The sequence below is a fragment of the Miscanthus floridulus genome, chromosome 18 (assembly GCF_019320115.1).
Source record: "Miscanthus floridulus cultivar M001 chromosome 18, ASM1932011v1, whole genome shotgun sequence".
Lineage (NCBI taxonomy): Eukaryota > Viridiplantae > Streptophyta > Magnoliopsida > Poales > Poaceae > Miscanthus > Miscanthus floridulus.
In genome coordinates this window covers 48,459,126-48,480,914 of record NC_089597.1, presented here as the reverse complement: position 1 = coordinate 48,480,914, position 21,789 = coordinate 48,459,126, and the positions used below count along the sequence as shown (strand labels likewise).

The 21,789-nt window shown below is 48.5% G+C and overlaps 1 protein-coding gene across 1 annotated transcript; it reads right to left on the bottom strand.

Annotated features, from left to right (window-relative positions):
- Positions 1 to 15,931: 15,931 nt before the first annotated feature.
- On the bottom strand, positions 15,932 to 17,353 carry LOC136520012 (xyloglucan O-acetyltransferase 1-like). The gene is made up of 2 exons (XM_066513416.1): positions 17,118 to 17,353; positions 15,932 to 17,018 (listed from the first exon to the last, which is right to left on the bottom strand). Exons 1-2 carry the CDS (start codon positions 17,351 to 17,353, stop codon positions 15,932 to 15,934), a joined length of 1,323 nt encoding a protein of 440 aa, XP_066369513.1.
- Between the last annotated feature and the right edge of the window lie 4,436 nt (positions 17,354 to 21,789).

Genomic DNA, 21,789 nt, shown 5'->3' with positions numbered 1-21,789 from the left:
GTTCTCCTCCCCTGTTCTGCTTGTCCATAAGAAGGATGGCACATGGAGAGTCTACGTTGATTATGGTATGCTCACTGCGCTTACTATCAAGAGCAAGTTCCCCATACTAGTTATTGACGAGCTATTGGATAAACTTACTTCTGCCCGCTAGTTCTCTTCCTTGGATCTTCGCACCAGCTTCAACCAAATCCGTCTAGCTCTGAGCAAAGAACACAAAACTGCCTTCCAAACTCACCGGGGGCACTTTGAGTTTACACTTATGGCCTTTGGGCTAATAGGAGAACCAAATACATTCTAGGGAGCCATGAATTCAACTCTGAAACCTCTTCTATGGAAGTGTGTTTTAGTATTTTTTGATGATATTTTGGTGTATAGCCCAGACCTGTAGGAGTCCCAGCTTCGACACCTACAATAGGTATTCAACCTTCTATCCACCAATCAATGGCAAGTTAAGTTGAGCAAGTCCCATTTTGCGCAGCAGTCCATCTCATATCTAAGTCACGTGGTCAGCGCCCATGGTGTGTCTACAGATCCAACAAAGATTGAATCCATCCGAAATTGGCCACCTTGCAAGATCTGAAGTAGCTCCATAGTTTCCTTGGACTCACGGGCTACTACCACATGTTCATAAGGAACTTCACAGTCCTCGCTTGCCCTCTCACTGATCTTCTCAAGAAGGGAGCATTGTTTGTTTGGACTCCACATCATCAGTCTGACTTCAGTGCTGTACAAAATGCGTTGATGTCCGCTCTAGTACTGTCCCTCCTAGACTTTATCGAACCTTTCCAAATACATGCTGATGCCAGTGATACTAGGGTCGGCGCTGTTTTGCTTCAGGATGGGCATCCGATCGCTTTTGTCAGCAAGTCCCTGAGTCCTGGCACCCATGGCCTCTCAACATATGAAAAGGAGTCTTTGGCGATTATCGTGGGGATCGAGTAGTGGCGGTCATACCTTCTCCAAGGGGAAATCACAATTTTCTCTGATCAATGCAGCTTTTTCTCATGTCTTGGACCAACGATTGCACACCCCTTGACAGCTACCTGGCTGGGAAGCAGAGGAGGCTACCATTCCCAAAGGCGGCCAAGTATTGCGTGAAGGACGCTCTCGAGCTCATCTACGGCGACCTCTATGGGCCGATCACGCCAACTACAAATGATGGTCGGTGGTACTTCCTCCTGCTCATGGATGATTGCAGTCGCTACATGTGGCTGCAACTCCTGATGAGCAAGGACGAAGCGGTGGCGGTGATCAAGAAGTTCAAGATGCACACGGAGGCTGAGAGCGGCAAGAAGCTCTATGTGCTGAGGACTGATCGCGGCAGCGAATTCACTTTGGTGGAGTTCGCTGCGTACTGTGCGGATCTAGGAGTGGTGTGACACCACACCACACCATACTCGCCACAACAGAATGGCGTGGTGGAGAGGCAGAACCAGACGGTGGTCGACATGGCCCGATCCATGATGAAGGAAAAAGGCATGCCAGCAAGGTTCTAGGGGTGAGGCAGTGACCATGGCAGGGTTCATCCTCAACCTCGCTCTGACCAAGTGAAAGGTCCTTGTGTGGTTTTGGTAATTGAGTGATAACCTAGGTGCACTAATTGTGTTTATGTGAGATACACAGGTGATTAGTCCATAGGTACATATGTGTGAGCAACATATGCCATGAAGGTGAAAATGGCTTGGAGATGTTGCAAAGCTCACACATGTGATGATGAAGGAGCTCATTGCACATGAGACATGACATTGAGTCATGTGATCAAAGGTGGAGAAGATCAAGACAAGACTTGGCTTGATGGACCGGTTGCAAGCGTGAAGGGCAAGTTGGAGGCTTTGGAGCGATGGACCGCATGGCGGTGAAGCTTGAGCAAGACTTAGCGTCAATGGACGAAGGCAATGGTGAAAAGCAAGTGAAGTCAAGATCGATGAACCAATATGATCACGTGATGATATGAAGTGGATCATATCATTGTTGATCGTGTTGGTGCATGTGTTGCATCGACATTGGAGGAGATGGAATGGAATGCGCAAGGCAAAGGTATAACCTAGGGCATTTCATTTCACCGGTCATAGGTGTGTAGAGAAGTTTATGACCAGGTTTAGGATAGATGGCCATACTATCAAGAGGGGCAAACTTGTTTGCATATCGGTCATCTAGTGCCACTCGAGTGATCTAACTTTGCATCGTCGCTAGGATCGAGTGGCGTGGCAAGTTGAGTGGCTAACACCCTTGAAAATGTTTGTGAAAAATATGCTAACACATGTGCACAAGGTGATACACTTGGTGGTTGGCACATTTGAGCAAGGGTGAAGAAGATAGAGTTGAAAACGAGTTAGTCACGCTAGTTACAGAGTGACCGGACGCGTCTGGTATGGTGACCGGACACATCCAGTATTTGGCGATGTACTCAGCGACCGGACATGTCCGGTCGCCACACCAGACGCGTCCGGTGTGAATCAGCAAAATCGGTGTTCAGTGGAACAGTTGATCGGACGATGGTAGCGTCCGGTCCGGTGTGACCGAACGTGTCTGGTCGATAGTGGGTGCTTACTGTACTTGACCGAACGCTAAGGCTCAGCGTCCAGTCAACTTCTAATAGATGCATCCGGTCGGCCCTGGAGGCTTACTGGACTCGACCGGACTCAGCGGCTGAGCTTCCGGTCGTTTCACGCTGAGCGTCCGGTCGTCTTGTCAGAGAGCTGTTGGAGGCAATGGTAGGACACATGGCGGTCAGACAGCTACTGGACATGTCCGGTATAGCGACCGAGACACATCCGGTATTCACGATCGGTGCGTCCGGTGCAGCGTCCGGTCGACCCAAAAAACTCCCAGCGAAGGGGTAACGGATCTATTTGTTCGTGGGGTTATAAATAGAAGCCATGGTCGGCCTTGGGCCGGTAGGAGAGCACACTAGAGCCTTGGTGGCTTGTGTGGTAGTGCTTGGGAGCCCTCCATCTCACACATACTTGATAGTGATCATCCAATTGTGTGAGTGAGCGATTCTAGTGCGATTGCATCGTGAGGTTGCATCGAGTGGCACTAGGTGATCGAGTTGCAAGCCAGGTGGTGCTTGTTACTCTTGGAGGTTGTCACCTCCTAGATGGCTTGGTGGTGGTCTCCGTTGAAGCCCGCAAGAAGCTTGTGCGGCGCTCTGGAGAAGTGTTTGTGAGGGGCATTGTGCTCGCCCCGCGGGAGCAGCGAAGAGCAACTTTAGTAAAGCGTGTCATTGAGCTACCCTCACTTTCGGGGTAGGTTCTTGCGGCGCCCGACGTGAGGGCTTGGCGGGTGATGCCAATTAGCTGCTGAACCACCAAGTGAGCGGTCGATACAACGGGGACTAGCGTGTTGGCAAACACGTGAACCTTGGGAGAAAAATCATCATGTCAACCTTGTTCTTCCCGTTGGTTTGCATCCCCGTTACACAAGCTTGCAATTACTTTCATATACATTGAGCTTGTATTGTTGCTTTTGTAATTAGTTAGCTTATGTAGCTTGCTAGTTATCTTCTTGCATGTGTAGCATAGAAGTAGCTCCCTTGCGTGGCTAATTTGGTTTGTGTAACCTTGTTAGTCACATTGCTTAGTTTGTGTAGCTAAGTAATTGCGCTCTCTAATTTGGCATTTGTTGCCTTGTTATTGAGCATTGCTAGTGAGCTTAGTTGGCTTTGTGCTTTTGCTTACTAGCATGTGTAGGTGCTCCCTTGTTGCTTAAAGAACTAGTGGCATAGGTTTGTGTGACCTTGCTCCTAGAATTGGTTAGGAGAGCTCTAGCTAGCCCGACACCTTTGTTGCTTAATTAGTATCTTTGGAAGGTGTTAGAGAATATAGATAGAGGGGTGTAGTCTTGGCTAGACCGATAGTTCTAATTCTGCACTTGTTTCGGTTAGCCGACATAATTAAGTTTTAAAAAGGACTATTCACCCCCCCCCCTCTAGTCGCCATCTCAACCCTTTCAATTGGTATCAGAGCTAGGTCTCTCATTTGTGGTCTTCACCGACCTGAGAGGATGGCGGCTTATGGGCTAGATGTTGATTGTCCACACATTTTTGATGGCACACACTTTACACGATAGAAAAATTGGATGATATGCAATTTTAAGTTTATTTGCCCTCAAATGTGGTGGATGGTAGATGTAGGTTTTTCTCATGTGTTGGATGAAGATAATCTAACTCAAGCACAAGAGAAATGCCTAGATCTCGACATCCAAGCTACTAACATCATGTATGGATCTTTGCATGATTGCATATTTGGAGAGATCATTGACATGAAGACCGCCCATGAGATTTGGAGTTATCTCAATGAGAAATATGGGATGGTCTCTAATGATGATGATGAGCCCAAGATGGAGGCACATGAGTGTGTTGAGCATAACCACAATTTGGTGATTGTGGAAGATTGCTCCACCTCATGGTCAAGTAATGATGATAATGATCATATCGCAAGATCACTTGACAAGATTGATGATGATGCCACAAGTGATGCCAATGATGATGCTACTCCATGCACACTTGATGGTGATAATGATGGATCATGCTCGGGCTACTAGAGTGATGTTTCTTCAAGCTCTCCAACTACATCACATTGCTTCATGTCACAAGGTGACACTAAGGTATCTAATGCAAATGTGATTGATCTTGATTCATATGAGGAGCTTCTAGATAGATATGGTTGCATGATCAAAGCTTTAGAAAAAGAGATGGCTAAAACCGAGAAATTGAAAAAGGAAAACTCTTTTTTAAAGAACACATGTGAACAACAAAAGCATCTACTTTATGTTACTACTTGTTCACATGAGGAGCTAAAATTGGCTCATGAGGAACTTAGTGTTGCTCATGATAACTTGGTACAAGACCATGCTTTTCTCACTAAGGAGATTTCTAATGGAAAAACTAAAACTAGTGAGAGCTCATCACATGGGTCAATTGATCAATCACATATTATTTCTAACCCTTGTGATGTAGGCAAGAAGCATGTATCCACCTCTTGTGATGACTTATTAGATATGCCATGCTCTTCACATATAGATGCTTGTTCTACTTCTATGTCTTGTGAGACTAACCTTTTGAAGGAGAACAATGAGCTAAATGAACAAGTGAAGAAATTAAGCAACAAGTTGAGAGGTGCTACAACTCTCAAGTCACCTTTGAGCATATGTTGAAGACTCAAAGAAACTATGGTGACAAGTGTAGCCTTGGCTTCAAGAAGAAGATGACAAAGGGCGAGAGAAAGGAGAGAAAGAAAGATGAAGAAGCTACAACAAAGAAAGCTCTCTCATACCATGTGCTACCGGTGTCATGAAGCGGGACACCTTACAAATGGTTGCCCTAACATTGAGAAGCTCAAGAAGATAAAAGAAGAAGAGAGGCTCAAGCATGTCAAGTGCTTCAAGTGCTGCACTTGGGGTCATCTTACCTCAATGTGCCCAACCAAGCAATTGGTGAAGCAACAAGTGAAGCCTCAACCAAAGCCACAAGTTGAGCAAGAGAAGACACCCCAAGTTCAAATCAAGATCAACCATGAAGATGGTGGTGATTTGATGATAAAGAAGAAGAAAACAAGAAGGGGTGGAAAGGCAAGGCATCCAATGCAAACTCAAGATGCCAAGATGATGAGCAAGAATGAAGATGAGAAGAAAGATTATGCTCAGATCAAGTGCTTCAAGTGTGGAAGTGTGGGACACTTTGCCTCTAAGTGTCCTACCAAGCTTGAGAAGAAGGCTCAAGCAATCCATGAGAGGCAAGGCAATGAGAAGCACCACATGAGTAAAGAAGAGAAGGCTCAAGCAAAGAGAAAGTGCTACTCATGCCGGGAAAGGAGACACATGGCACATTCATGTCCCCTAGGTAAAATTTCTAAGCCTATTTCAATTAATGATCGTGATATGCTTAGAAAGGATGGTGATGGTGCCTCTATGGTTGCTATTGCAAAACATCCCGCTACTCATACTAAGGCATCGCCTAAGTATGTTGCTCCTAACTTGAGAGGACCCAAACTTGTTTGGGTACCATTAAAAAGTGGATGATTGTTTGTAGGTACCATCGGCATTGGAGACTTGATTCAATTGATCTCACATTGTTCATCATATGTTGAATCAAGTTATGAAGCTTAGTGCACATCCAAACCCAATGCCAAGAGAAAATTGAGTGAAGTCCAAGTGCTACAACATACAAGTGTCATATTCAAGTTGTGGTGATTTATTGGATTATTTGATGGCTTGCAAATATTTGAGTTGAAGCTTGCTAATTGAATGATCATGAGCCAACCAAGGTACATATCTTGTTGATCATTTCATTTGGGTGCATATGAGTTGATTGAATTGGATAAATATACAAAGTTGCTTGCTATAAGTTGATTGAATGGATAATTACTTAGTAATCAAGTTTGGATTGATTTATGTTGGATAAGTTCATAAGATGACTTTTAGTAAGTGGTTTGAATGGATATATGTCTTGTAAAAGTATTCAAATGAGTTAGTTTCAAGTTTGATTCATATTTGATGAAGTATAGCTCAAGTGATTGAAATCTGTCCTATATTGAAAATCTGAGTGAGCTATAATCTTAGCCAATGTTTGAGAGATCAAAACTTATTGGATTGGCATAAAAATTGGTGTACATGCTCTAGACTTATGGTATAAGATTCTGTAGAAATTTCATGAAAATTGGATAAGAAATGCTTCAGTTTTGGAGTGGTTCTTGTCAGCTATAGTGCAGCAGTTTTTAGCATGTAGCAGTGGTGGAAGAATTAAAATCTAGTAGCAATCTAGAAGTCAAATAGAGCTCAAATTTTTACAGCTGCTAGATAACTTTGTGAAGCACATCTCCACCAAATTTAGTGGTATTTGGATTTGTACTTTGGGAAATATGCTTATTCCTTTGAAGGGTACAAAATCTGTTAGAAAAGTGACAAATGTTGGATTGATCTAGAGTCACTTTGATTGAAAGGTCCTCAAGTTGGAAACATGTTTACAAGTGTTTGAGGTACTTAAGTTTGGTTTTGAGATGATCTAGAAGCATGATAAGATATGAGTACAAGGCTATTTGATTATAGGAGTGTACTTTGCACACATTCGGTACTCAAATTGAAAGATCAAGATCAAACTCAAGATGAAGTTGAAGTTTAAGTTCTAGTGACTATTGAAAATCATTTGGTAGAAAGAAAAGGACTTAAACAAGAATAAAGAAAAGGACTTAAAGAAGGAATCAAGGTTACTCACCAAGTTAAGTCCATCACTTGGATCAATCAATCAAGTCATTTCAAGTGAGTATCAAGAATGATTCTTGGAGAGAGGTCACTTGTCCCTAGTATAGGGGCTTGCCGCCTATGTGTAGGTGAACCAAGTGTGGTACTTGGAAGGCTAACATGGAAGTGATGATCCGAGAAACATTTGAGATGCTTAGTTGAAGCAATCAAAAGGGTTGATCAAGAAAAGCAAGCAACACCCAAAAGAGAGCTAATCATGATATTTCAAGTGGTATTCTCAAATTGATGCTCTCATGCAAGCAAAGATCAAAAGATAAAGCAAGCCAACCACAATAAGAAAGTGCACTTGATCATAAGTGGTATTCATTTATATGGGTGAAGAATGAAATTCAACATGGTATCTATTGGTCTTCACCAAGCTTATAATTGGACTTCACATTGCTATTGGAGTAATGAATTGGAATCTATGTGACTATCCTCTACTCCAACATAGCAAAGGTATCATTGTAATGTGCATGATCATTTCATCCCTTACTAGTATGTGGTTAGTGCATATAGTACATGCTTCATAGGATCATGCATAACAAATGAAATGCTTAAATTCATAGCCTACCACTATTGTTTGAATGATTACTTGATCTAGTGGTTAGTACATGAATTTGTTCATGAGCTAGTGAACCCAAGTACTTGACTCAATTTGGATTGCTAACAAGTGACAAGTACAACATTGGCAAGATAACCCTTGCAAGAGGTGTGAAGAAGCTTGTCATTGGTTCAAACCGGACTTGGAAGCTTAGGCAAATCAATTTAGTTCAAGTCAATCATAGAAGCTCATGATAGTAATAAGAGTACAAGCACAAGACAACAATGCAAATGGATATCTAGTTTGTTTGTTTCAAATGGTATCTAGACTCAAGTATTTTATCAAGAATCTACAAATGATGTTTAGATCAACTCACAAGTGATATCCTATAAGTGGTACTCATGAAGATAGCAAATGTTCAAGAAATGGTTTATATTGAAAAATCCAACAAGTGGTTCCACAAGTGATCCTCAACTTTAAGTGATCATCAAATGAAGAATGCATCCCTCACCTACAAGAGCTCAAGTGTATCAAATGGATGACCCATGCTATCACATAGGGGGAGGTGTCCCACAAATTGATATCAAGGTCAAAAATCTTATGTGTGGTATCTCAAGAAGCCCTACACAAGATACAAGTGGTACAAGTTACAAGTGGAATCTACAAATGGTGTCATTCCAACAATCAAGTAATGTCCATAAAAAATGCAAGATTCAAGCCTTAACCATCTACCCCAAATACATACCTTTGCATCAATGAGAAGCTCACCTTTTATGGAAATTGATGACAAAGGGGGAGAGATTGTACAAAGATATGAAAGCTTGATTGAATGGGGGGAGAGATTAAGATTGTACAAGGGGAAAGATGAGATATAAAAGAAATAGAGGTTGGACATGAACATGGACAAAGAGGGAGCAACATTGGAGAAAAGAGATAGATCAAAATTCTTGGACAAAAGAAGCACACAAGTAGGGGGAGCAAGCTCATGAACTTTGATTGATTGCATTTGATATGTGCATGTTCATGTGCTTGCTTGCATTGCATAAGCTTTAAAATTCAATATGCATGCTTGTGTGGTGTATGCTAGTTGTAGAACTTGAATGATGATTTGATAACTAGCATGCATAGGATGATAGCTAGACACTTGGTATGTTTTTTAAGTAATGCTAGTACCTTGCTTTTAATGTTGATCTCACAAGGTATCTAGTGCTTTTATTTCTAAGTGATATCTAGCTAACCATGGTGCTAAGGATGAACTTAAAGGTGCAACTCCGATTGGTACATGCTTCAAAGGTTTATTCTATACACCTTAGCATCATTTTGTAGTAATTACTCTCCCACAATTTTAATATATGCATATGTGCGACCTTCAAATCAAACACTCTAGCACATATGTAGGGGGAGCTAATACTACCATTTCAGGTTTGTGGTACTTGTCCAAAAACATTTTCACATGGTAAAATTGCTTGGGCAAGCAACATGAATCCCAAAGAGCTTAATTTCCATATCTTTGTAGAGTTGTCATCAATTACCAAAAAGGGGGAGATTGAAAGGTCCTTGTGTGGTTTTGGTAATTGAGTGACAACCTAGGTGGACTAATTGTGTTTATGTGAGATACATAGGTGATTAGTCCATAGGTACATATGTGTGAGCAACATATGCCATGAAGGTGAAAATGGCTTGGAGATGTTGCAAAGCTCACACATGTGATGATGAAGGAGCTCATTGCACATGAGACATGACATTGAGTCATGTGATCAAAGGTGGAGAAGATCAAGACAAGACTTGGCTTGATGGACCGGTTGCAAGTGTGAAGGGCAAGTCAGAGGCTTTGGAGCGATGGACCGCGTGGCGGTGAAGCTTGAGCAAGACTTAGCGTCAACGGACGAAGGCAATGGTGAAAAGCAAGTGAAGTCAAGATCGATGAACCAATATGATCACGTGATGATATGAAGTGGATCATATCATTGTTGATCGTGTTGGTGCATGTGTTGCATCGACATTGGAGGAGATGGAATGGAATGCGCAAGGCAAAGGTATAGCCTAGGGCATTTCATTTCACCGGTCATAGGTGTGTAGAGAAGTTTATGACTGGTTTAGGATAGATGGCCGTACTATCAAGAGGGGCAAACTTGTTTGCATATCGGTCATCTAGTGCCACTCGAGTGATCTAACTTTGCATCATCGCTAGGATCGAGTGGCGTGGCAAGTTGAGTGGCAAACACCCTTGAAAATGTTTGTGAAAAATATGTTAACACATGTGCACAAGGTGATACACTTGGTGGTTGGCACATTTGAGCAAGGGTGAAGAAGATAAGGTTTAAAACGAGTTAGTCGCGCTGGTTACAAAGTGACCGGACGCGTCCGGTATGGTGACCGGACACGTCCGGTATTTGGCGACGTACTTAGCGACCGGACACGTTCGGTCGCCACACCAGACCGCGTCCGGTGTGAATTAGCAAAATCGGTGTTCAGTGGAACAGTTGATCAGACGATGGCAGCATTCGGTCCTGGTATGACCGGACGCGTCCGGTCGATAGTGGGTGCTTACTGTACTTGACCGGATGCTGAGGCTTAGCGTCCGCTCAACTTGTAACAGACTGCGTCCGGTTCGGCCCTGGAGGCTTACTAGACTCGACCGGACTCAGCGGCTGAGCTTCCGGTCATTTCATGCTGAGCGTCCGGTCGTCTTGTCAGAGAGCCGTTGGAGGCAACGGTAGGACACGTGGTGGTCAGACAGCTGCTGGACACGTCCGGTATAGCGACCGGACACGTCCGGTATTCACGATCGGTGTGTCCGGTGCAGCGTCTGGTCGACCCAAAAAACGTCCAGTGAAGGGGTAACGGCTCTATTTGTTCAGTGGGGTTATAAATAGAAGCCATGGTCAGCCTTGGGCCGGTAGGAGAGCACACTAGAGCCTTGGTGGCTTGTGTGGTAGTGCTTGGGAGCCCTCCATCTCACACATACTTGATAGTGATCATCCGATTGTGTGAGTGAGCGATTCTAGTGCGATTGCATCATGAGGTTGCATCGAGTGGCACTAGGTGATCGAGTTGCAAGCCGGTGGTGCTTGTTACTCTTGGAGGTTGCCACCTCCTAGATGGCTTGGTGGTGGTCTCCGTTGAAGCCCGCAAGAAGCTTGTGCGGCGCTCTGGAGAAGTGATTGTGAGGGGCATTGTGCTCGCCCCATGGGAGCAGCGAAGAGCAACTTTAGTAAAGCGTGTCATTGAGCTACCCTCACTTCTGGGGTAGGTTCTTGCGGAGCCCGACATGCAGGCTTGGCGGGTGATGCCAATTAGCCGCCGAACCACCAAGTGAGCGGTCGATACAATGGGGACTAGCGTGTTGGCAAACACGTGAACCTTGGGAGAAAAATCATCATGTCAACCTTGTTCTTCCCGTTGGTTTGCATCCCCGTTACACAAGCTTGCAATTACTTTCATATACATTGAGCTTGTGTTGTTGCTTTTGTAATTAGTTAGCTTATGTAGCTTGCTAGTTACCTTCTTGCTTGTGTAGCATAGAAGTAGCTCCCTTGCGTGGCTAATTTGATTTGTGTAACCTTGTTAGTCACATTGCTTAGTTTGTGTAGCTAAGTTATTGCGCTCTCTAATTTGGCATTTGTTGCCTTGTTATTGAGCATTGCTAGTGAGCTTAGTTAGCTTTGTGCTTTTGCTTGCTAGCATGTGTAGGAGCTCCCTTGTTGCTTAAAGAACTAGTGGCATAGGTTTGTGTGACCTTGCTCCTAGAATTGGTTAGGAGAGCTCTAGCTAGCCCGACACCTTTGTTGCTTAATTAGTATCTTTGGAAGGTGTTAGAGAATATAGATAGAGGGGTGTAGTCTTGGCTAGACCGATAGTTCTAATTCCGCACTTGTTTTGGTTAGCCGACGTAATTAAGATTTAAAAAGGACTATTCACCCCCCCCCCTCTAGTCGCCATCTCGACCGTTTCACCAAGGCCCTGACAGGGCAAGACGCCGTTCGAAGCTTGGTATGGACTGCAAGCCTGAGCGTGTCCTTCCTCTGGATATTCGGCTGCATCGGCCACATCAGGAAGACGAAGCCGAACCTCACCAAGCTGGAGGATGGGAGCACACCGATGGTGTTCCTGGGCTATGCGGAGGGTACCAAGGCGTATCCGGCTCTACGACCCAAGCGGAGACAAGATACTTGTCTCGTACGACATCGTGTTCGACGAGAAGGTGGCTTGGGACTAGAGCAGTCCGAGCCGGGGGAAGCTAGGCGGCTTCACCAACACCTTTGTCGTTGAGCACTTGGTCATCCACAGGTGGTGCAGACGCTGGGGAAGAGGTGCCAAACTACTCCAGGAGGAGTGCTGAGCACTCCAGCGGTAGAGTCGAGCACTCCTGGGGTAGTGCCGAGCACTTCAGGGAGGGATGCCGAGCACTCTAGGAGGAGTGTCCGAGCACACTGGGAGGAGTGCCGAGCACTCCTAGAGGGATGCTGAGCACGCCAGGAGTGGTGTTGGGAGGTTCTATAGTGGTGGCGACCACTCTAGGATGGGTGCCGAGCACTCCTATGGTGGAGCCAAGACGTCTTGCAGTGGTGCCGACCACTTCAAGACTGAGGCTTAGCACACCTACAGTCATGCCGAGCACTGCAGGAGTTATGACGAGAAGTCCAGAACTAGTGCCAAGCACTACACCTAGGGTACCGAGCACTTCAGGTACTGTACCGAGCACTCTGGTGGAACAAGGAACTCCATCAATGCTGATCGAGTTTGCCTCACCTCCAAGTGACATCACTGAGTTTGTGGTCGCCTACCACGAATATGAGGAGGTGTGGTTCCACAGGCTGGACGACATCGTTGGTGGCACAGGGCCCTCAGGCTTGGCTAGTCGGCTGCTCAATGATGCAGAGCTACTGCTCATCAGTGTAGAGGAACCACCAACATTCGCGCTAGCTGAGCGTGATGGAAACTGGTGATGGGCGATGATGGAGGAGATGAAGGCGATCGAGGAAAACAAGACTTGGTAGCTCATTGATCCACCTCCAGGATGTCGTCCGATTAGCTTGAAGTGGGTGTACAAGGTCAAACGGGATGAGCTCGGAGCCATTATCAAGCACAAGGCACACCTCGTCGCCCGAGGCTTTGTACAGCATGAGGGCATAGACTTCGAGGAGGTCTTTGCGCCTGGTAGCGCGCATGGAGTCTATTCGTTTGCTACTAGCCTTGGCAGCAGCAAAGGACTGGCGCATCCGTCACTTGGACGTTAAATCGGCCTTCCTCAATGGCGAGCTAGCGGAGATGGTCTTCGTCAGGCAACCTCCAGGTTTCGCCATCAAGAGAGATGAGCATAGGGTGCTCCGACTGCACAAAGTGCTCTACGGGCTGTAGCAGGCCCCACGAGCATGGAATGCCAAGCTTGATGCCACGCTGGGCGAGCTTGGGTTTCAGCGGTGCGCAACCGAGCACGCGCTCTACACGCAGCGACGAGGGAAGGAGGAGCTCGTTGTCGATGTGTATGTGGATGACTTGATCATCACTAGCGCGCGCATGGAGGACATCGACAGCTTCAAGCGTGAGATGGTGGCTCGTTTTTTAATAAGCGATCTCGGTGCACTCTCCTACTACCTCGGCATCGAGGTGAGACAGGGGAAGGAGGAACTCACACTCGGTCAGAGCGCCTATGCCTCCAAGCTGTTGGAGAGGAGCGGCATGGCTAAGTGCAAGCCATGCATGACTCCAATGGAGGAGCGGCTGAAGCTGACAAAAGCCAGCACCGCGGTGAAGGTGGATGCAACACTCTACCGGAGCATCATCGGCGGTCTGCGCTATCTAGTCCACACGAGGCTGGACATTGCGTTCGCCATGGGCTACGTTAGTCGCTTCATGGAGGATCCCAGAGAGGATCACTGGGCTGCGGTGAAGCGGCTGCTACGCTACGTCAAGGGGACGGTGGATCAAGGGATCATCTTCCCAAAGACCGGCGGGAGTAGGCTGTAGCTAACTGTGTTCAGCGATGCAGACATGACGAGGGACATCGACGAACGGTGGAGCACCTCTAGAGTGCTCGTCTTCATCGGGTCGGCCCCAATTTCATGGTTGTTGCTGAAACAGAAGGTGGTGGTGTTGTCTACGTGAGAGGTAGAGTACGTAGCGGAGGCCACAGTGGTGTGCGAAGTTGTGTGGATGCTGTCGGCTGCTGGGCGAGCTAACCGGCGTGAAAGCTCACCCACCAGCACTGATGGTGGACAACCAGCCCACCATTGCCTTCGCGAAGAATCCGGTTTTGCACGACCGGTGTAAACACATCGACGTGAAGTTCCACTTCCTCATGGACTGTCTCGATGGAGGGCAGATCGTCATCAAGTTTGTCGAAACTAGTCGGCAACTCACGGACATCCTCACCAAGCTGCTCGGACGTCTTCGACTCACGGAGCCGAAGGAGATGATCGGAATGGAGTGGGTACAAGGGATAGCAGTAGGATTAGGGGAAGAATTATTAGAATAATCTACTGCTCATCCTCACCAAGCTGCTCGGACGTCTTCGACTCACGGAGCCGAAGGAGATGATCGGAATGGAGTGGGTACAAGGGATAGCAGTAGGATTAGGGGAAGAATTATTAGAATAATCTACTGCTTTCCTTGTGTGAACACAGCAAGGGAAGGCGGCACCGAAAAGGCCTCCTGCTGTGATACTATAGCCGCTGCAGGTGCAGGCGCCGCACGGCTCACCTGCAGCACTGTAGCCACATGCAGAGGCCGACGCAGAGTCAGCCCTGCTGTGTTATCTAGTTACTATTGCAGCATGTGTGCTGTATTAGGACTAGATGGATAGAGTTGTATAAATAGACTACTACAGCAACTCAGTAAAGAGAGTTCAGATTTGCCATCTCCTATATAGGGCTTCGTTCAACACTGGTGTCTTGTACTATTTGTATGCTCTGTTCTCCCTCTTTTTCAACCTCTAGCCATAGTGTGTGGAGATGGACAACGCTTGTTCAGTGGTCGGCTTAGCTAGTGGGTGCTTGGCAACACTAGTGGGTGCTCGGCAAGACAAGTGAGTGATTCACTCACCTGAGCCGATGATCCTGTGGGCTAACATGCACGCTCGTGGTACTAACACCGTTCCCCAGATGATTTCTCAGCAAGTGGTCCGGCCTCGACTCCACCCTCACCACCTTGGAAGATGCTATTGCCGTCCAGCAACGCTTCCCCAACACCCCTGACATGGGGACATGACGGTACCCAAGGGGGAGGGATGTCAGCACCCCCATCTAGGTGACCTAGAAGCAATGACCAAGCCTAGGAGAGGATCGAGGCCCAAGAAGCGTAGCATTATGATTATCGCTAGGACCTGAGCAATGTAATAAATAGCAGACAACGACTTCGTAGCGGATTAGTGTCTGCGTAGAGGATCGCGGATAGCTGGACGCTAAGTTCTAATAGCAGAATATTAAAAATAATTAATTTTTTGGGTGATATATCAATACTAATATCATGTTTCCTTGAATAGTTAGAAATTTTTAGTTAACTATTACATTTAAAGACATAAAATCGTGTAGAAGCGTATAAATGAATAAGGTATAAATAAGACGTGTAGATAAATTATCATAAAGTTCTTATATCAAATGAAAATGATACAATTAATCATTCTATCATTCTTTATGATACCATTGGAACAATCTATGTGGTGAAATAGCGGCTTGCAATAGCAGATGCTAAATGCTATAGCGGCCGCTAAGTCTCAACATGCTATCTTTGGTCCGTTGCCTTGTAGTGCTAGCGGTAGATTGGCCACTATCGCTATAGCAATTGCTATTGTGGGCAAGGTTCTGGGATTCATTTTGGAAAAAAATTGGGTCCCAACCGAAATGGACGATTTTTGGGAAATTTCGGTCCAATTTCGGACTCAATTCGGTGATTTTTTAAGATTAGAAGCACAAAATTCATTTCGGACCTAACCGAAATGGACAAATTTCGCCGAAATTTGGACTATCTCGGTCAAATCCCAGATCCTTGATTGTGGGCGCTCCCAACGCTATTTAATACAAGTAATTGAAGGGGAAAACGTAACAAAAAGTTGCAACAGTAGTCTGCGGGATGGATGTATCAACAAAAAAAAAAAAAGGTGCATGATCGATCTACATCTAGTGTCCGCGATCTGAATCTGCCATGATTTCACCGCTTCTTCCTCAGGATCTGCTGCAGTATCTCGTTGAAGGTGTCGACCGGGCCGGGCAGGCAGAAATGGAGGCAGTCGGACGGCATCCACGGCTGCGGGCCGCCGTGCGCGAACGGGTCGCGGTGCATATAAAGTCCGGGGTGTCCGTCCGGCCGCATGACCGCCAGCTTCGTCACGTCCAGCACCTCCACCCTTGCGCCGCCACCTTCACCGTTCCTCGCCCTCGCGGCCTGGGCCTCCTCGTAGACGAGGCGGACCAGCTCCATTTCGAGGTGGTGCGGCTCCTTCTCCCCCTCCTTGTAAGGCTCCTTCCTGGGGCACATCGTGGTGAGGGTGTTGCCTTCGAAGTGGCCCGGCGACATGGTGGCGATCACCACGGTCCGTGGCCTTCCGCCGGAGCTCAGCCGGTCCAACGCCATCCGGTAGGCCACCTTCATCGGCCAGGCGTAGCCGATTTCCTCCGACGCACTGAGCTCCTGGTGGTTGTGGTGCCCGATCCGCGCGCTGTTGTTGTAGTAGATGGCCCCGTTCAGCGGCCAGTGCGCGATGGAGAGCACCACCACGTCCATGGTGTCTGCGTCGGCCACCCAGCGGTCGTCGAGCGCGTCGAGGTGCACGTGGTTCATGTTCTGCGGCAGGCTGTCGTTCCCGTTCAGCGCCTTGCCCGTGGCCCTGGCGATGAAGGGCGCCGAGTAGAAGGACACCGTCACGCCGTGCGTCGGGAACGCGTACCGCCACAGGTTGAACTTCTGCGGGTCCGCGTCCCGGTACACGACGCGGTGCGGGACGCCGGCGCCCACCAGGAGGCACACCAGGGACTGTGCCTGGTTCCGCGACATGGAGTCGCCCACGAAGGCCACGTGCTTGCCGCGCACCGCCGACAGGAACGCCCGCGCGCTGAACGCCGGCAACCGGCACCCCGCCGCCGCCGGCTGCCACCGCCAGTCCAGGTACCCCGTGTCCGGCCGCCCATTGCGGATGCAGTTGTGGCTGTCCTTCACGTGGCACTCCGTGGCATTGTACCGCCGCGCGTGGCCCGGCGCATACACCCACCTCCCCTCCGTGTAGTTGCAGCTCTGCGGCCTGCATTATGCAACGAGTAACAAAAATACAAACAGTGAAGCGACTGGCCGGAGCAAATGCATGAAGATCTAAGCGGTGAATGCAATGCAGCTTACATACCCAGATGAGACGAAGTTGTATGTGTCGTCGACGTACTGGAGCAGCGGAGATAAGACGGCTTCTTGAGTGCCGGGGGGAGTGCAGCAGAGGACGTGGAGGAGGGCCAAGGCGACGAAGCCGCAGACAAGCCAAGCGCAGACGGGTCTGGGCACGAAATACCCATGACTGCCGCCTTTGGAAGAAGACGATGTCTTCATCTGCATGTGGGGATGCAGTGGCTCGTGCGCTCCACCCATCTCGAGCAACCTAGCACTGCTAAGCTCACCACCGGCCAGTTCGATCGATGTGTACATATAGGATACCAGTGCGTTGACTTCGGTAGGATCAATTTAGAGCACCCTCGTTACGTATCTGGAACCTAATGTGCCTCGGGCCAAGTAAAATAATCAAGCGTCGTCTGTCGGTGCGAGCTTGTATATACGAGTTCGAACGTCTGTCGGTGAGATCGAGCTTGTATATACGAGTTCGAAATTCTAAACAATCTGTAGCTGGCTAAGAATCGTGAGAATCTATACAATATTATATATGTGAAGCTCGGGATGACTGTAAGATGTGATTGGGTAGAATCACGGGATGATCTCGAGATGGCTGCAAACCTGAATGGTATTTCTAGTATGATCTTTCAAATAGATTTGACTTCATTCCCGCCGAGGATTTGTAAGTCTATATAGGGCCTTTTGGACAGCTCCACCACCGAAAAATTGAGTCTACACATCTGAAATTCACCGTGAAGTAGCTCCACTGTTGAATCTACCGTATATCTAGTAGGGAACTGTTTGGCTACAAAAGCAGCTCCAGATCCACGGAAGGGTATTTTCTTTGGAATAACCAGATTTGCCCTTGGCTCTCTACCTCACTGCCACTCGGACACATGCGTTAGGAGAAAAAAACATCGGCGTCTTCTTCTTCGAGCACACGTACAGGGATGACCGGAGCAGACTCGCGGCCGGTCAAGAGGCAGGGCAGGGGCCACGGCTAGAGCTGGGCCAACTAGAGCAGCGCGGGCCACCGCGGGGCCGGCTCGTGGCCAGCCGACGGGGGGCGGCGCTGAGGTCAGGCGGGAGGCGGGAAGACGTGGCCGGAGCTGGGGAAGGCGCGCGAGCGTGCTGGGAGGCCGGGGGTGGCACGGCCATGGCCGAGCTACAGCCGGCACGGAGGCAAGGGGCCATAGTAGCGCGTGCAGCCGGCAGAGAGCTCGCCGAAGAACCAGGAGCGAGTGAAGCGGAGCTATCATTGTTTTGTAAACTGGACTATTAAATTTATACGATTCCCGCGCTGCTCTAGGAAGACGATGGTAGCATCCAAAAGACACGATGATTTATACCGGTTCAGGCCGGAGCCCTACGTCTAGTCTCAGAGATGATCGAGTGCACGCTCCTCGTTTCAATGCTCTGAAGTTCTTACAATGGGGGCTGCAAGAATGGTGGAAGAGGTAGGAGAGCTAGAGCTAGAAGATGGGCTGCCCAAAGGAAAACTTTGAGAGCCCGGAGAGAGTGGAAATGTGGTGAGAATGAGAATGATAGGATGCCCCGAATGGAGGCCCTGGTTGCCCTTATATAGAGTCCGAAACCAGGATACAAAGAAGGATGTTTTCCCGACCGAGGGATCGTGAGCCTGAGGAAGAGAACCTAGCTAACTTGGCTTGCAATTAACGCCATCTTGGGGTGCACGTCTTGGCATGGCTGTCGTCATGGTCTTGTGCTCACATTGCGGCATGGCATGACGTGGTACCATAGTGCCCACCATGGCGGTAGTGTGGATACGGTGGTATTTCGCCAGCCGTCCTGAGCGATGTGGTCTCGCTGTGGTTTTCGTCATTGTCCCCTGATCGTCCGGGGGCCTCCTACGAGAGTAGGTGGCCCCCTGGGTCGCCGATCGTCTTGCTGCTTGTGGAGTCGGTGGCCACGATCCCAAGCTCTAGGGTCGTGGCCCGCATGGGCTTGGATGGCCTCTAAGTCAAGGCCATCGTCGTGGATCCCATTCCGTAGCGGGTGGGATCGTACAAACGTCTTGTCAGACCATATTCGGATGGTAGTTCTCCATACCTGCCATCACCTCTTGGCGGTGTTGTCTTATCTCTGCTACATGGCACATGGATGGCATCTGACTGGACCTGAGGTGACTACTGTCCCCTCGGTCCTTGCGGGGTCAGTGCAGCGTGCTTGGGAAGCATGCTTCCTCCTGTCAAAGCAGGCGTGCTTGGCTGGACTCGGCATATCCCGTCCCTTCCCAGAGGTTAGGACAGCAAGAGGTTGTGTGCTGCTACATGGCGAGCGGACAAGGTTGGAGGGAGGGGTCGTGGCCAACCCTGACCTCTATGCTTGTCCTGGTCTACTTAGCTTAATTGAGCCTTAGTCGTTTGGGCTCTAGACAACTTTTGTATTATGGGCCACTAGGGCCTGCTGATTAGTCGGTGCCTTGAGACACCTGGGGATCATGACCCCGACAGTAGCCCCTGATCGTTTTTATGACCACAAAGTGATCACGAAAGCGCTGAGATGCGTGTGTGTCGAGTGCAGGTTCATAGTCGTGGCCTGTCAAAGCTTCGTCGCTCGACCCCTTGCGGGCAAGTGTGTTCAATGCGGTAGGTGGCTATTTCATCCCACCCCTCCAGGACGTCCAAATGATGCGGTACACGAGTGCTGAGTCCTGCCAGTGTCAGTGCGCTACGTGTCAGGGTTCATGACCCAAGCAGGGGCTGAGAGGTCTTGTCGACGCTGTACCAGCCCTGCCCTTAGGAGGGTCCTGATTTCCCCAACCTCATGTGAGCGTCTAACATTGGCCGTGGCCTCCCATGGCACGCCACATGGCGCGGGGTTTTCAGGCTGCTCAGTCCACCCTTGGGCTTATAAATAAGGGCCTTCCTTTCATTTGAACCACTTATAGCCACTTCTGCGAACTTGCTTTTACTCTCTCTGAGAGGTTGAGTTTGAAGGAGAGAGAGGAGAGAAAAATTTGAAGGGAACCGTGAGGCTCGAAGTATGTGATCTACTGGAGATCGTTTGCGGTGGCTAGAAGCCAGCGTTGACCCTTCCAATGACTAGTGCTAGAAGGGGACTTGTTAGTGGGGAAGGGAAGGATGGCGTGGCTGCTGTGTAGGGGGCCATGCAGCCTTTGTGACATGGCTGCATTGTGGCCTCCCTTTTGCTCCATCTTGGCCCTGGAGTGGTTGCCAAGGCGCTTGTTGGAGCTAGGCAGTCCTGCTGCTCTCTTCCTCCTTGTGCTCTGTTCCTTGGGGGTTGCGATACTGCAGGAGGGCTTGCGAGTTCATTTTTTTGCTTCATCTCACCTTCCCCTACAGTGTTGCTCCCCGAAGGCTTCTTAGTGATACCAACACTAGGGTGGTATCGGTTTTGTATTCCTTGTGTGCGGATCGACCGCACATCGCTTTGTAATCATGAAACATGAACAAAAGCTCAAGCAGCGAGGGTGTGCAAGAAGTGAGTGTGGCTTTTAGTGATGACGGTGCATGCTGGCGGGCGAATCTCGCGTATGTTCTCCCACGGGTCAACGGTGTTGGCCATGTGTGAGAAGCTAATTGGGCCATCCAGAAGGCGGGTGCCTTCAAAATGAGCCACGTGGATTTTGTGCCCCTATGTTCATTCTACGCTCCGTCTTAGCTAGTTAGGGTTGTTGACATATCTACGTGTGTATATGAATGCGATCGAATAACGAAGTGAGGGTTAGGATTGACATCATCAGTGGTTGGTCGGGGGGTACCGTCTTAGCCAATTAGGGTTGCTCGAGTCACGATGAGCCCCCTGAGTGCCTGCTTGTGGTGAAGTTGTTGCAGTCCTTGGGTCATAGGCTAATGATGGTGCTTCTCTATCACCCAGAATGGCCATAGCTCTAGAATTTCTACGGCTCCTTGTGAAGCCGTGGTGAGCCCTTAGGCCGTTTGGTCGGATTTGGGCTTATTAGTACCAAATCAAGGTTCTCTGAGTGGGTCATTGACCTCTCGCATCATGGGGTAACGAGGTTGTCAGGCATCCTTGGGCCTTTCTGCTTGAGCCCCTTAGTTGTGGTTGATCAGGCATCTAGTGTTTGTTTGTGTGTAGCCAGGGGCCGCATCCATCTTGTGATCGGAAGACCTAGGGAATTCTCTTTTCAGGGCCTTGCGCCCTTTCGCAAGGTTTTGTTGGGGCCCGTGACGAGGTTTCCCGGATAGGTCATCGACCTCTCATCGCGCGGGGCGATGAGGTCATCTGGCGACCTTGGGCCTTTCTGCTGTGGCGCCTTGGCGATTTGTGAGGCTCTTGAATTTTTGTTTGCTGTATGTGGTTTGACCGCATGTGTCTTGCGATTATGTTAAGTGAACGAGATCCCTCATGGAAGTGCGTTCAATGTGGTAGGTGGCTATTTCATCCCACCCCATCAGGACGTCCTGATGATGCGGTACGCGAGTGCTGAGTGCTGCCGTGTTAGTGCGCTATGTATCGAGGTTCATGACCCAAGCGGGGCTGAGAGGTCTTGTCAACGCTGTACCAGCCCTGCCCTTAGGAGGGTCCTGATTTCCCCAACCTCATGTCAGCGTCTAACATTGGCCATGGCATCCCATGGTGCGCCACACGGCGCAGGGGTTTTCAAGCTGCTCAGTCCGCCCTTGGGCTTATAAATAAGGGCCTTCCTTTCATTTGAACCTCTTATAGACACTTCTACGAACTTGCTTTTA